The 15,000-nt window shown below is 38.5% G+C and overlaps 1 protein-coding gene across 1 annotated transcript in view; it reads right to left on the minus strand.

Annotated features, from left to right (window-relative positions):
* Nucleotides 1–9,067: 9,067 nt before the first annotated feature.
* The window catches only part of LOC119578613 (phosphoserine phosphatase-like), an 8,231-nt gene continuing 2,298 nt past the window's right edge, over nucleotides 9,068–15,000 (minus strand). Inside the window, exons 2-6 of the mRNA XM_037926180.1 lie at nucleotides 12,916–13,063; nucleotides 11,984–12,052; nucleotides 11,632–11,777; nucleotides 11,344–11,505; nucleotides 9,068–11,099 (exon numbers count right to left, since the gene is read on the minus strand). Of these exons, the coding sequence (XP_037782108.1) occupies nucleotides 10,999–11,099; nucleotides 11,344–11,505; nucleotides 11,632–11,777; nucleotides 11,984–12,052; nucleotides 12,916–13,063 (626 nt within the window). The 3' untranslated portion in view covers nucleotides 9,068–10,998. The remainder of the gene's footprint in view (nucleotides 11,100–11,343; nucleotides 11,506–11,631; nucleotides 11,778–11,983; nucleotides 12,053–12,915; nucleotides 13,064–15,000) is intronic.

Raw genomic sequence — 15,000 nt, forward strand, 5'->3', positions numbered from 1 at the left:
ATAATATATTATAAAAATATATAATATATTATATATATTATAAATGATATAACTAATATAAACAAAACAACACACACACACACACCAACACACACACACAGAGGAGCTTTCTGCCGAAGGCGCACCGGAGGTGCCGCCTGCCGAGGATGCGCCGGAGGAGCCGCCTGCCAAAGACACCCTGGAGGAGCCGCCTGACGAGGACGCGCCGGAGGAGCTGCCTGCTGAGAACGCACAGGAGGAGCTGTCTGCCGAGGACATGGCGGGTGAGCTGCCGTCCGAGGATACCCTAAAGGAGCTGCCTGCCGAGGACATGCCGTAGGAGCTGCCTGCCGAGGACATGCCGGAGAAGCTGCCTGCCGAGGATACCCTGGAGGAGCTGCCGTTCAAGGTCAAGATGGAGGAGCTGTCTACCAAGGGGACGCCGGAGAAGCTGCCGGGAGTAGAGTTACCGTTGGAGGAGCAACGGTGCAGCAAGTCTGACAGAAGGCAGGCCGTGATCGCCGGAAGAGTGTTGGTGATGGAAGGACCTGGGGCCACATCACCACTGGATGTAGGACCTCGGAGCCTCAGCGTAGGCATCTCGCAGTTGTGGTTCTCTGAAAATAATCTCCAATTCTTGGAAGATTATTTTGAAGAAAGAAGGGAGATATGTCACAACTGCGAGATTACTTAGGACCTTCGGCGATGTGCACCTCAGTCCGAACGGCTGGCTTAGGTCCTTCCCGATTGGCTCACACATTTCGTGGGTAAGGAAGGTATCGGGCCTTTACATCGGCGCGACACATAAAAGGAGCACCAAGCAAAAATTCATTAAGTGTCCCATGACTTTGACCTGTGTGCTTCCTTCCGCCACGTGACCTCGCCTGCTCCCCTGGATCCTCTCACTTCTGTTTTGTATATATCCTGTTATGTTCTCTGTAATTTAGTGCTTTAGCAGTAAAACCTTCTGTATGTTTCCTCTAGTGTGTTCCGTTGACCTGACCGCTCTGATTCCTTAAATCGAACCCTGACAATATATATACATATATATATGTGTGTGTGTGTGTGTGTGTGTGTACACACACACTATGGAAGGTCATTAACGGACGAAACCGGTGACCTCACCTCGCTCCCCCTACATTTCCTGCAGCTGATACCCAATGCCATGTGCCTGGTGGATGCTCACTACTTGCGCCCGAGGATGACCCAGTTTTACTCAGTTTGTGTCCAGCACACGACGTGATAAGGTCAGTCCAGTCTTCGCCCCTCAGGGGGGGTTGGCCGGACATGCAACTCCGCGCTCAGCGCTTACCCTAAGACATCTCTCGTGTGTTCCCTTACTGTATTGTACTCTTCCGCAATTAGGAGTCAAGCCATTATAACCACTATCACTGCCAACCAGCCATAACCGATGTACTAAAGCATCTGTGAGTATTACAAACTGGTGTCAATGTCCTTTTGGCTTTCAACATGGACACAGTCTCCAAAATTCGCTTGACCAGCTTCCACGATCGACCATGTCTTCAAAACCATGTGAGTGCATGTTTTGGCCTTTTCATTTCTTTTCCTTCTCTCTTCTCCTATAAATGTGTTAAGCCGTGTGTGCAGTCACTCTCACGTTCGTTTTGTAGGGTAAAGGTGCTAAGTAACAGCAAATAGCACGTTCTTACACTATTCTTCTGACCCTTAGATCGCATTACTGTGTGATCATGGTATGTGGTCAATAAACATGAATATCGTTCATTAATTGAGTAGTTAGTTCATTTCTCTCATTATTAGAGATTTATATTGTTTCAACTGCAACGAATTTAATAAGTTTGTGATTATTGTTATCATATACATCATTTCCTTTTATCTCTTCCTCCCCTCGCCTCGACCTGACCGCACTTTCTCTTTCCCTTCCAATCGGTCGGGATGTGGAAAGGACCAAGAGATGACCGCTAGTTTTTCCTGTAATTTGGTTGTTGTTGTTGTTGACACCATGGAGATAACCGTAGCTTTGTTACATTGCTAATTGGTGACACCTTCTATTGGCGCTAGAATGGGCTTGTAACGCGATTTTATATAAATTTATTATTTTGAGTATAGTGTTAGGATCTTCCTCCATATCATAGTGTACAAGGATGCCAGATATGACACGGGGTTGCGTAAGTCGCCTATTAGATCTACGCTCCGACGTTACGATAATAGGTACAAGTAAAACCAAAATTATTCGTTTGACTGGCAACTTTCGAGTCAGTGTGACCTGCAGTTATGGCCGCTTATTAATTTAGGACTAGGGTTTAAGCTAAAATTATTATTTGCTTATTAATCACGCCCTTCTCACCCTCTAGAATTTGTTTGCATCTTTTGGGTAATTCCCAAGCAATACCTACAAGGAATATCATGAGTGCCCATCACAAATATGCAGAAAATAGCAGGTTATTTATAGATTTTCCCGGCTCATTTCGCTTCATTGTACGGCATTTTAAAGTATAGGAACCCCTCGTCGATGAAGTTTGACATACATAGCTAGACATGGCTACCTCGGCAGTTCAGAATTTCTGACCCCGAGAATATTTGCTTGCTAGAAAGCTAATGAGTATTTTTTTCATGTAACCATTCATTAATGTGTACATTCCGTTGCATATTATTAAATATTGAATTCAATGTGGTAGTTGTAATAATTTTCTATAAACAGCATTGCTAATTTATTTCAGTATTGTTATATTGAACTTTCATTATCATTCACACTCGCTGTCACTCACACACACACACACACACTTACTCATTCATTCATTCACGTAGAACCAAAGTCGCTAAAACCTTTTCATTAATAGGGTTTGTTGCTGTCGTAGTTGTAGGCGTAAAGATCTATGATGTATCTCTTCCGTTTGCGATTTTGTCAGTCATGACAAGTGACTCGTACATGATGTACAATTTCTTATTTTACATAAATTTCTTCTCTGTGTGACGAAAATTGGTTCAAGTAAATCCTTGCAGATTGCCATTGTCATTTCCCGTATTTACTCTCATATCTATCAGAGACGGTTGGTAGTTCAAGCCAGGTCCATGCGGATCGCTACTGACGTCTCCCTCTCTTTTCTTCTTTATCTCAGGAAAGTAAAACATGAAATGGAAAAAAAGAAGAAAATAAAATAAAAACGAACATTAAAAACTGGAAATATGTATAAAGAACTGGCTAGTGGCACTTAACACCCCCTATTCTCTGTTGCCTTTCTTTTTCTATTACTATCTTGGTCCTTTACCAGGATGTTCCTTAGAGCAGGTATTAAGCCGCCCTATGATGTAGTGGAAGGGCGCCGCCTGCCAGGTCGCCCGTAGATCCAGCGAAGGACCAGTAACTCGCCAGCGCAGGTACCAGTCACCACAGGATGATGTGGAAAGGTGCTGCCTGCCTGGATGCCTGCTGATCCAGTCAAACTCCAAGAGCTCGTCAACACAGGTATTAGCCGTCCTGAGATGCCAAAGAGGATGCCTCCTGCCTGGATGCCCGTAGATCCAGACAAAGATTATGAGAACATGAAGATGAGCATGCAGCCGAGAAGCACCTGGATGCGATCTGTGAGGAAGGTGAACGAGTACGCCGCCGAGTTAGATCTGGACAAGGATTATGGGGAAGTCTAGACAAATCCGAAGTCAAGAAGGACCTACGAAAGAAATTCGAGGACATGTGGACGTCGAGGATGGATGGATTATACTAAGGACCAGGAAGAAGATGCACCAAGGACAACGCACACAAGAATGAGATGACCAGCAAATCAGGACCAACCAAACTTGGGTCACCCTTAAGGCCAATCTAAGACGCTTCGAGGGCGAGACATTTGTAGGTGGCTGATTAATATGAAGGGTCATTAACAGATGGGAGTGGTGACCTCACCTCTCTCCCCCTACATTTCTTGTAGCTGCCCCACACTTCCTGCAGCCGATACCCAACGCTACATGTCTGGTGAACGCTCACTGCTTCTGCCCGAGGATGACCCAGTTTTATTCAGTTCGTGTCCATGTTAGTCCAGCCTTCGACCCTCAGGGTGGGTTGGCCAGATACATAACCCTGCACTAAGTGCTTACCCTTAGACATTGTCTCGTGTGTTCCTTTACTGTGTTGTACTCTTCCCTAAAAAAGAGTCAAGCTGTTATAATCACTGCCAACCAGTCACAACCATTGTACAGTGGCACTCATAGCCTTTCACACACACACACACATACACACACACACACACACACACACACACACACACACACACACACACACACACACATGTTGGGTTTCAAAAAGTTCATGGAAAAAGTCCATAACTAAAAATCATATGGAAGGATTTTGATTTCAATGCATCTGAACATTCTTGTACCTACGTGTTAAAACATGTTTGAACATGAACTTTTAAATGCAGGTAATATCGCTACCAGTTGGAAGTCAGGCGCCATTCAAGCAACATGAAATCCACCAAAATCAAGGCCAGGACAAACATTAAATCCATGGTGAAACTCAGTTGGGAGAACAGGCAAATCATTGAGGCTCTGGATCAAGTTTATGATGACAATGCCTCAAAGAAATCAACAACCTACTAACGGATAAGTCAGTTCAGAAGTGGAAGAAACGACATTGAAGATAAGCCCCACAGGGCAGGCCATTAACATCGATTTGTGAGGAAAACACTGATGCTATTCATGATCAGCAGCAAACAAGGGTAGATCTTTCAATGGAAATCTGAAGGACTCTGAAGCTTTTCTGCAGAGAATTGTGAAAGGGAATGAGATATGATTCTACCAGTACGATCTCGAGGACAAAATTCAATCAAAGCAGTGGTTGCCCAGGGGTGGAAGTGGACCAGTCAAAGCAAAATCTGAAAATTCAACAGGAAAGGCCATGGCCACTGTTTTCTGGGATGCAGAGGTGATTTTGCTGGTTGACTTCCTTGAGAGCAAGAAAACAATTACATCTACTTATTATAAATGCGTTTTGAGAACAGTCAAAAAAGCTGCATCGAAGCGTTCTCTTCCACCGTGACAATGCAACCGCTCACGTACTCGGTAGACAGTCCTTGTGCTACGTAAATTTCAATGATAAATCGTCCTGCATCCACCTTACAGCCCAGATTTAGCCCAATCTGACTTCTGTTTGTTTCCAAACCTTAAAAAATCATTGAATGGTACCAAATTTCCCTTGATTGAAGATGTAAAATAAACTGCTCTGACATGGTTCAGATCACATGACTCCCAACTGGCAGCGATGCGTTATTACCTGCATTTAAGGGTTCATGTTTGAACATGTTATAACATGTTGGTACAAGAATTTTCAGGCGCATTGATACCAAAACGCTCCCATATGATTTTTAGTTGTGGACTTTTTCCACGATCTTTTTAAAGCCCCCTCGTGTGTTGTGTGTGTGTGTGTGTGTGTGTGTGTGTGTGTGTGTGTGTGTGTGTGTGTGTGTGTGTGTGTGTATATATATATATATATATATATATATATATATATATATACATAATATATATATATAATACTAAAAATATATATATATATAATATACATAATATTATATATATATATATATATATACACACACACACACACACACACACACACACACACACACACACACACACACACATTTATATAGATAAATGTACACCACATCACCTTGCTTGACTTATGTCTGAGAAGTATGTGTGAAACGTAGGATTACTAGGTTGGAAAGTTTCGGAATTCAGATAAACATCCTTTTGTTTGTCCAAATGTTTATAAGCTGATTACTGAATTTACAAAATAACATATAAGAAAACATACAAATTAATTAGTTACAATTATTTCAAAGAATAGACATATTAATACATAGAAATATTATAAATGTTCATAACTAATAAATACTTAACACTTAAATATAAAGTAATATAGTATTACAACATCAGATCACACGGTAATTATTTCAACTTGCCGAAAATTACGATTTCCGAGCCCTCCTACTGGTTCCTTATTTTATGAGTGGTATACAAACTCAATGGCCAGCGAACCTTATGTTTACTATCAGGACTGTGAGAAGCCTTCTGCTTCTAGAGTAGAACGTAATATTCGACAAAATGAGTCTTATTCTCATCTATAAATATCAAGCCTTACGCTCACTATCCCGAATGTTTTCCCTCGTGGAGCCTGTTTCCGCGTCTGCGCTTTTCTGAGTCTCCCCTCCACGTCTCCCCGCAGGTGGATACGTTTAAAATATTTTCCTTGACATAATATTCATTGTAAAATATTAAAGGAATGTATAATTATTCTAGTATCATAGTCTATCTTTGTTCGGTGAATTACAAATTACGAATACTGAGACGTGTAAATAATAAATATGTAATGATTTTGGTCGTGTTCCATAAAACTCTTTCGTGAAAATACTTCATTTATTGTGCATTATACTCTTTTAGTGTAATCAAACATAAGTTGGTTTGCTTAAATGAGTATGCGCTTTGACTCCCTTCCGTGACTATAAACAGGTCTAAAAATAAGATGTTACGATTTGAAGAGGTAACTCGATTAATTTTGCAAGCTCTCTAAAGCTCTTGTCCCTTCGTAAATAAACCTGTATATAATATATGTCTGGTCATTACAGTATGCAAGATTGCCTTGCATGCAAACTTATTATAGTGTTGTATGCTCTAAGTTTGTTGCAACAAGCCACCTCACAAAGCATAATCATATTGTCATCATCATCATCATCAAGGGGCTAACGCCGACGGGGGCGCATGGCCGCATCCACCCTTCGCTTCCAGCCACGAGGATCCCTCGAGGCGAGTATCCAGGCAGGCCCACTGCCCATCTCTAATTCCTCGCGACAGGTCTCATCGAGCTGCCCAAGCCATGATCTCCTAGGTCGTCCGACAGGTCTCCTCTACCCAGGGTTGTCTCGCAGAGAGACAACCTGGTGGGCAGGGTCGTCCACAGGGAGACGAGCTAGGTGACCATATAGCCTGAGTTGGCGATCCTGGATTATGCAAGTAACAGGTCCCATGCCAGTCTCACGGTGTAACCGCCGGTTGGACACGCGGTCCTGCCAACTGTACCCCATGATCCGGCGAAGGGACTTGTTACAAATGGCATCAAGGCGAGACTCCAAGACACTGGATTGCGTCCAGGTTTCGCTTCCATAGAGCAAAACTGGCAGTATCAAGGCCTTGAAGACACGCAGCTTGGTCCTTCTGCATAGGTACCGACATCTCCAAACACTCTTGTTGATCGAGTTCATGGCTCCTGTTGCCAGACCAATCCGTCTACTGACTTCCTGGTCTGACAACCCAGAGATATGGACTACGCTACCAAGGTATGTAAAACTTTCTGTAACTTCGACGTCCTCGCCGCAAGCATGGATCGACTGAACGGGTTCCCCTAACAGGCCCCCAAAGTCCTGAATCTTGGTCTTGGTCCAGGAGACCTCTAGGCCTAGGGGCTTCGCCTCATTGCTAAATGCATCAAGAGCCGCCACAAGTGACTCCAGGGACTCAGATAGGATGGCAACATCGTCGGCAAAGTCAAGATCTGAGACCTTGATATTGCCTAGTGTTGCTCCACACTGACTTTGGCTAGTAGCTCTGCCCATTATCCAGTCCATACAGGTGTTGAAAAGTGTTGGTGCAAGGACACAGCCTTGCCTCACCCCTGAATTAACAGGGAAGAAGTTCGACATACCCCCACCACACTTTACAGCACTTTCAGTACCAGTATAGAGGCTTGCTATCAGGCCAATAATCTGTGTCGGAATTCCCGAGCCTCAGGATCTCCCAAAGCATTTCCCGATGCACCGAGTCAAAAGCTTTCTTGAGGTCGATGTAGGTTGCAAGCATCCCACGACCAAACTCACGACGGCGTTCCACAATTACTCAAAGCGCTAGTATACGGTCTATCGTGGACTTGCCAGGAGTAAATCCAGACTGCTCTGGTCTCTGATGCCTCAGTAGGTGGTTGCGGATCCGTTTCAGAAGAATGTGAGCGAGAACCTTGCCTGGTATGCTGAGCAGTGTAATGCCACGGTAGTTGCTACAGTCCCAACGATCCCCTTTCCCCTTCCAGAGAGGGATGACCACGCCCCTCAGCAGGTCAGGGGGAATGGTACCAGACTGCCAGATAGCAGTCAGGACTGTATGCAGGCCATAGGTTCACCCCCAGCCTTTAGCAGTTCAGCAGGGATATCACATATGCCTGCAGCTTTCCGACTCTTCAGCTTGGAAATCGCCATCCTAACCTCTGTTAGGGTAGGAGGTTCCTCGCTGATGGGTGGGTCTGGCACAGGCACTCAGACATCGCTTGCATCTAAGCTATCTGTTGGAGGGTCTACCTGGTACAACTGTTCAAAATCCTATTGTCAGACACCTAGAAATGTCTGATAATATGACTATGATAGTAAGATTATGGTTTTCTTGCAAATGTAATTAGGGCTTTATAAAAAAAAAAAAAAAAAGCTTTTACTAACATTCCTTTCTATTTCTCTTTTCAATTCATCCATATCTTTGTTTAGTTACCTATCATCTTACATCTTGTTTCGCATATCCTAATCGGCATGAAAGCAACTTATTTACTTTTAACTCTAACTATACACTTAAGATTAATATTTTTATGATTCCGTAAATTCTTACTTGGTTTTGCATGTTAATATCTCAGTGTACAGTATCTATAACTGAACACCTACACATGTAACCCCTACCAAATGTATGTCTTCTATTTAGGCATGTTTGGATGAATACTAGGAGATACTAGGAAAACTCCAACAATCACACAAAGCACCAGATATTAGACTATAATGCCTTCAGGTTTTAATTTAGGTTTTGATATCAAGATTCCAGAAATGCAACTCCTTTTTTGTGTGACGTATTCAAGAGAGAAGTGATCGTTAGGTGAAATTATATATTATGCTTGTGTTACATGTGTCCTAAAAGGGTTAATGCTTCCACAGGATAATGAAACAAATTCATTTTACACAAGGGAAGCATCCATAGCACTAGTCTTCAACTGTTAGAATTACCTACTGAAGAGGAGGAGGAGAAGAAAAAAAAAAAAAAAAAGAAGAACAAGGATATCCTTTGAAATGAAAAGAAAAAAGTGCAATTCAATTTCCTATTTATTTGTCCCTCCTGACATGATGGTGTAACACATGAAAAAAAACATTACAAATACAAGCCTTAGAAAGTGTGAATACGTAATTCCAGGTTGTTACCTAAAATACAGTTTCTTCAAGTCACTTAAAGTGAAGGTAAACAACACTGGAAATAAAGGGAAGAATTGATGTTGTTCATGAATGAGTACATATATGACCACGGTAGTATCACAATAATGAGGCAAACTGCATATGTAAGTAAAGGTGAAGATGAACAATGAACAATGACCTCATTGTTTGTCAAAGTTTTCAATAAATACTATATCTTAGTAAAAAATTGAGGCTGCTGTACATAAATATTCACATTACTTCAAATAATATTAACCCAGAAAGGTAATGAATGAAATAACCAGTGACTATGGATCTGGAATGTGTGTAAAGCAGTAAAAAAAAAATGAATGAATAAGACATGACTGGTGATATAATTAAGTTCTTAATATTCAAACATACATGAAAGGTACATAAAAAGCTAAAATCTGAGGCAATATCAGAGTGATATAAATGCTGTACTTCCATTTATTTCAACTTACATGAAATCACCGGTTTTAATAACAGTCAAAAATGGAAGTTGAGATACATATGCTTAAATCTATTCTTTTCTTAGGAACATGAACACATACAATACATGCACAATCAAATCCATATCTGTGCATATGTCATGTATAAAATAATTAGCAAAACACTAGATGCCTTAATGTATATACAGTTCAGTTACACTACTGATACATTAGCTATTTAAATATACCAAGGTTTCAGAGGACAGCTGTATGTTTGGTTGTCTCACTGCAGAGGTCTTGTATGTAAGTGCAAAATATAATTTTAAGCTTTTTATAAAATCTTGTTTACTTTAAATATATGCCCTGAATATTTCTTGAGTTAAGAATATTTATGTTAAACATCTGAAAGACAACTGTATAATATTAGCACCAAAGTCTACTTCAGGAAATCTATTCTAAAACTGTTAAAGACTGATTAGTTTTAGTAAATGTTTTTTTTTTTAATATACTGTATCATAAAACTTAAAATGTAGGGGTAAATGCATAATCAGGCACGTATATATCTATACGTAACAATTACAAATACCATACATTAACATAGACGTGATTAGCATTGATTAAATACAGTCGTTCAGTGAAGTGCTTCAAAAATTATATTGGTTTCCATATCTAATTTTTCACTGTTGACTTTAAATATTAATACTGTGGAAAAATCCTGTTCTACATGCAGAAGCTATTGAAATATGTAGTTAGCTTTTTCCTGAGTTGAAAAGATATTATTTCTAATTAAATAACACTTATATAGTTAAAGGCTTCCATTTAACATTTACAGATATCTTGCAAATTCCTTCTTATGTGTCAAACCAGTTGATATATCACTGAAACACATACTCATTAGGAACATATATTTCCATTAAAATTTAAAAATATTGTAAATAACCATTAAAAAGAAGAAAAAAATATGGTGAACATGAATCTTTTACTTATATAATGCTCATTTGTGTTGACATAAAAAAAAAGGTAAAATGAGATAACCTAACTGGCACTATGCTTCTGCAATTAAGATATTTAGAGGTGTATTCTAGCATTCTTCTTGACACTCATTCATGGGCAGTTTATAATTGGCTTCTGTTTTGGTTACATAACTGTATGTAAGATTACACTTGGTAGCTTGGTTACTCTTATCAAAATGTTTTATTAATTCTGTTCTAGTGTTATATATATCAATGTCTATCAAAAACAACTACTAGGTCTTCATCTCATGGATGGTTGTGGTCATGATTTTAAAGCTACATTTACACAGATCACAGTAGATATTAAGATCATCAAGATTTTTCAAAGAATGCAATCTGCTATTTATTCAGATCAATGTTCTTTATGTGTTCTTAGTCTTTCCTCTCAAGTTCATTAATGAGCATGGCAAAGTCAGTAACATACCATGTTGCAGTGTTTCTCACACTTTCTCTGACAACATTTCCTCCAAAACCTGAAAATAAATGAAATCATAATTTGATGTGTTCAAACAGTATTACCTGACCATATGTACTGCTGTAACCAAATCATAACTTTTTGATGAATACAGATATGCCACAAAACAAACACATCCCTGACAACAAAGATTACATTAACACGACTCTAAAAAATCTATATTCTGTATTTTTTCAGCGACTTAATAATGTTTAAATGTATACTCCTTTGTGCATCCATGCACTAATGAGAAAGAAACATACCTATAAAGGCATCAGCAGGTGGGCAGGCTTCCATATCTGTTGCTCCATCACCAATCATAACAATCCTGGAATATCCTTCTTTCTTTTTCAAGTAAGAAATTACTTCAGCCTTGCCACCAGACCTGCTGGTCAGCTGTGCTTCATCAAAGCCACCATATTCTCCTGTGAAAGAAGTGCTTTATAATACTCTGCTTCTAAAGCTATATGGGACCTGTTTATTGTGCACATCCCAAATACATAAACACTTGAAAACAAAAAATCAAAACCATATCCAAGAAGGTTACATACCATCATAGAAGAACTTTAATCTGTTGGCAAAAATGTTCTCTAAGGGGATATTGAGCATTTTTGCCACAGGTGCAATAAGGGATCGGAATCCCCCGGACACAAGGTAAACATCTACATCATGAGCATGCAGGGCAGACACCAGCCTCCTGTGTACATATATTGGATGAAATTCCAGTATGAAATATTAATAACAATGACCTGAATTAATTATGCATTTTTATGAACAATGCAAAGCCCTAAATCATATATGCAATATAAACAATATACACATGTTGAAAAGTAGTTGACACTAGTCATAAATCTGTGTTAATAGCTGCATTGTAAAAAAAAAGGAAAAACATCACATACTTACCCAACATCTTTCGTGAGTTTGTGGTGTGTTCGACAATCGTGTAGTTTCGAGTTGTCGAAATTAGCCTCTTCTCAGCACCCTAAATTCCTCCTACCCGCATGGCTTGCATGTCCTACAAGTAAAGTTAATGCTTGAAATCAATTATTATAAGAATACTTTTTATACCCAACATTACATACATCACTACCACATACAGCTGACACACATCAACACAATTAATTAATCTATATATCATATATTATAATTATAATATATATATTATTATATATACTACATACACATATACATATATATACAATATATATACATAAAAAATATATAATATAACACAACACATATAATATTATATATATATATATATATATATATATATATATACACACTATATATATATATATATATAATATATATATATATATATATATATATATATAATATATATATATATATATATATATATATATATTAATATATATATATATATATATATATATATATATATATATATATATATAATATATAATAATATATACAATACATATACATACACATATACATATATAAACGCACACATATAAACATATTCATACAAACACACACACACACACACACACACACACACACACACACACACACACACACACCATATTTATATATACATATGTATACACATATACGGTATATATATATATATATATATATATATATATATATATATGTATATATATATATATATATATATATATATGTATATATATATATATTATATATATATATATATATATATATATATATATATATATATATATATATATATATATATATGCATACATGCTATATACACATACATATATATAAATAACACACACACACACACACACACACACACACGCGCGCGCGCGCACACATAAACAACCATCTGCCAATCTTACATCTTTTTGATCTCCTCTCCCTTTCCACAAAAGGCTGCCAACTGGTCCAGTCCCTCATCTGTTATGACTGTGGAATCAACATCAAAGCACACTGCATCTGATGATCGCCATACCTCCATACATTCTTGCTGGGAGGGCAGCTGACACTCTGAAAACATTAAAGAGCCATTGAAGTACTGCTTCTGTAATTTAGGTATGAAGTACTTTAATTTATGACAAAAATAACAGGTATACGACATAACAAATAAAACTGGCTGCTATGCCCAGTATAATCAGAATCTCATGCTATCTATAATCATCTAGTGTTTGGGAAAATCTAATCACACTGTACAGTACTGTAAACAAGATGAAATTTTGACAGAAATGGTCTACATGTTATGTATTTCATGTGCATCATAAGTTTATTACCAGTGCCAAGTCCGTTAGACGCGTTTTCTTTTCATTTATATTTGTTTGATTCTGTTACCGCAGCATGTTACCAGCATGTTAATCGACTAACTATATACATGTAACTTTAAATATGATCAGGTGGTAGCTAAATCAGTTTCCCGACTGATAAGTGGTGGACATCCTTCACTTGAAAAAGGGAAGCTTGCAGGGACACAAAACTTCAGTATAAACTTTCTCCATTGCATGGAGAATATGTTTTTCTGTTGTTTGTTTTTTATTTTATTTTTTTCTTTGTCGCATTTAGACATGACATTTCGAGCATTTGTAGCTATAATATACACGGCCTTTCATAAGATAAACACAATTCCTGGCATAGTCTGTACATTTTGGTAATGCTGACAAGCTTGAGATACTACATGAATAAAGCTTTGAATAAAAAACTCTTCATCGATACTTCGGTACCATGAGCGTACAACAAACCACTATGAGCGATCCGCCTCCATGTGTTCAAAAGAAATTTCGGTAAAGGTTGCTCCAAAATGCACTACAGGATTTGGGTCATTGGGGCAGAGTTGGTGACATTCCAAATCCTTCTAATCAGATTTTTTGTTTTTTCTTTGTTAAACGAAAGTTAAACGAAAGCACGTGCTGCTCTCTTATATTTGACATCCGCCATTCACTTGAACCCTTGCAACCCAGGTCATTGTTGAAGCTGAATTGACGAAAGTGAAGGTGAACTAACGGTCTGGCCGTTGCTCTCTCTGGTACTTGATATAATATTTGATGAATCGCTAGTTTTATTTTGGTTTATCTGATTTTATTAAATATTATTATTTTTTATCAATAGTATTATTATTTCTTGGTCATTAACATTTCACTTCACATGTACCAAAGCATAATGAAAAATATCTAATATTTAAAAATATGTTTTCTTAAGAAGCGAAAAAACGTGAAGATTCTACGAGAAGACCCATGGATGAAGTATCAGTGACTCATGAGGACGGCGTCACACAAGCATCTTGGCACCAGTCACACAATCTATTTTCGTTGCCCGTAATTTTTCTCCTTGAAAGGCGCTGGGAAAATTTTGAGGTTTGGTACCGCATTTCATATGTACTGCCTGCTTTGACTAACTATGACGATAAAGTTTATCATTTTATAAATGATACCTATACATGAATTGAAAAGTGTACAAAATAAAACATATTGGTGAAAATACATATTATTTTTTCCTGTTTAGTTATGTTCCTATTCATGACCCCAATAATATCGTTAATGTCCCATCATATAAAGATTCAGAAAACAAAACACAGCCACAAGACGTAAAAGTGACCGTATTCCACACCACGTGATAACTTTTAGATGATCACGTGATCACTGCACATCCCCCCCTGTCTGGTTTAAAGCGGCTTATACTGAAGTAAGTAATAACCACCTTGCATGAGAAATATTTTCCATTTGCTTCTTGTTCACGGCAGAACACGAACACCCTTTCCTTGACCTCTGCAGTCTGCAATGCAATGCAACTGAACTTGCAGCCTTGTTCTGGATCAGACATCCACGCTCTTTAACATCCACCCTCAACCCACACCTCACTCCCTGCTAGGTCTTGCCGTTCTTTGTGATAATATTAGTTACATAGTAAGTACAATATTTAAGGATGGATTTTAGACTTCTATATCCTAAATGTGTACA

Source organism: Penaeus monodon, chromosome 2 (assembly GCF_015228065.2).
Source record: "Penaeus monodon isolate SGIC_2016 chromosome 2, NSTDA_Pmon_1, whole genome shotgun sequence".
Lineage (NCBI taxonomy): Eukaryota > Metazoa > Arthropoda > Malacostraca > Decapoda > Penaeidae > Penaeus > Penaeus monodon.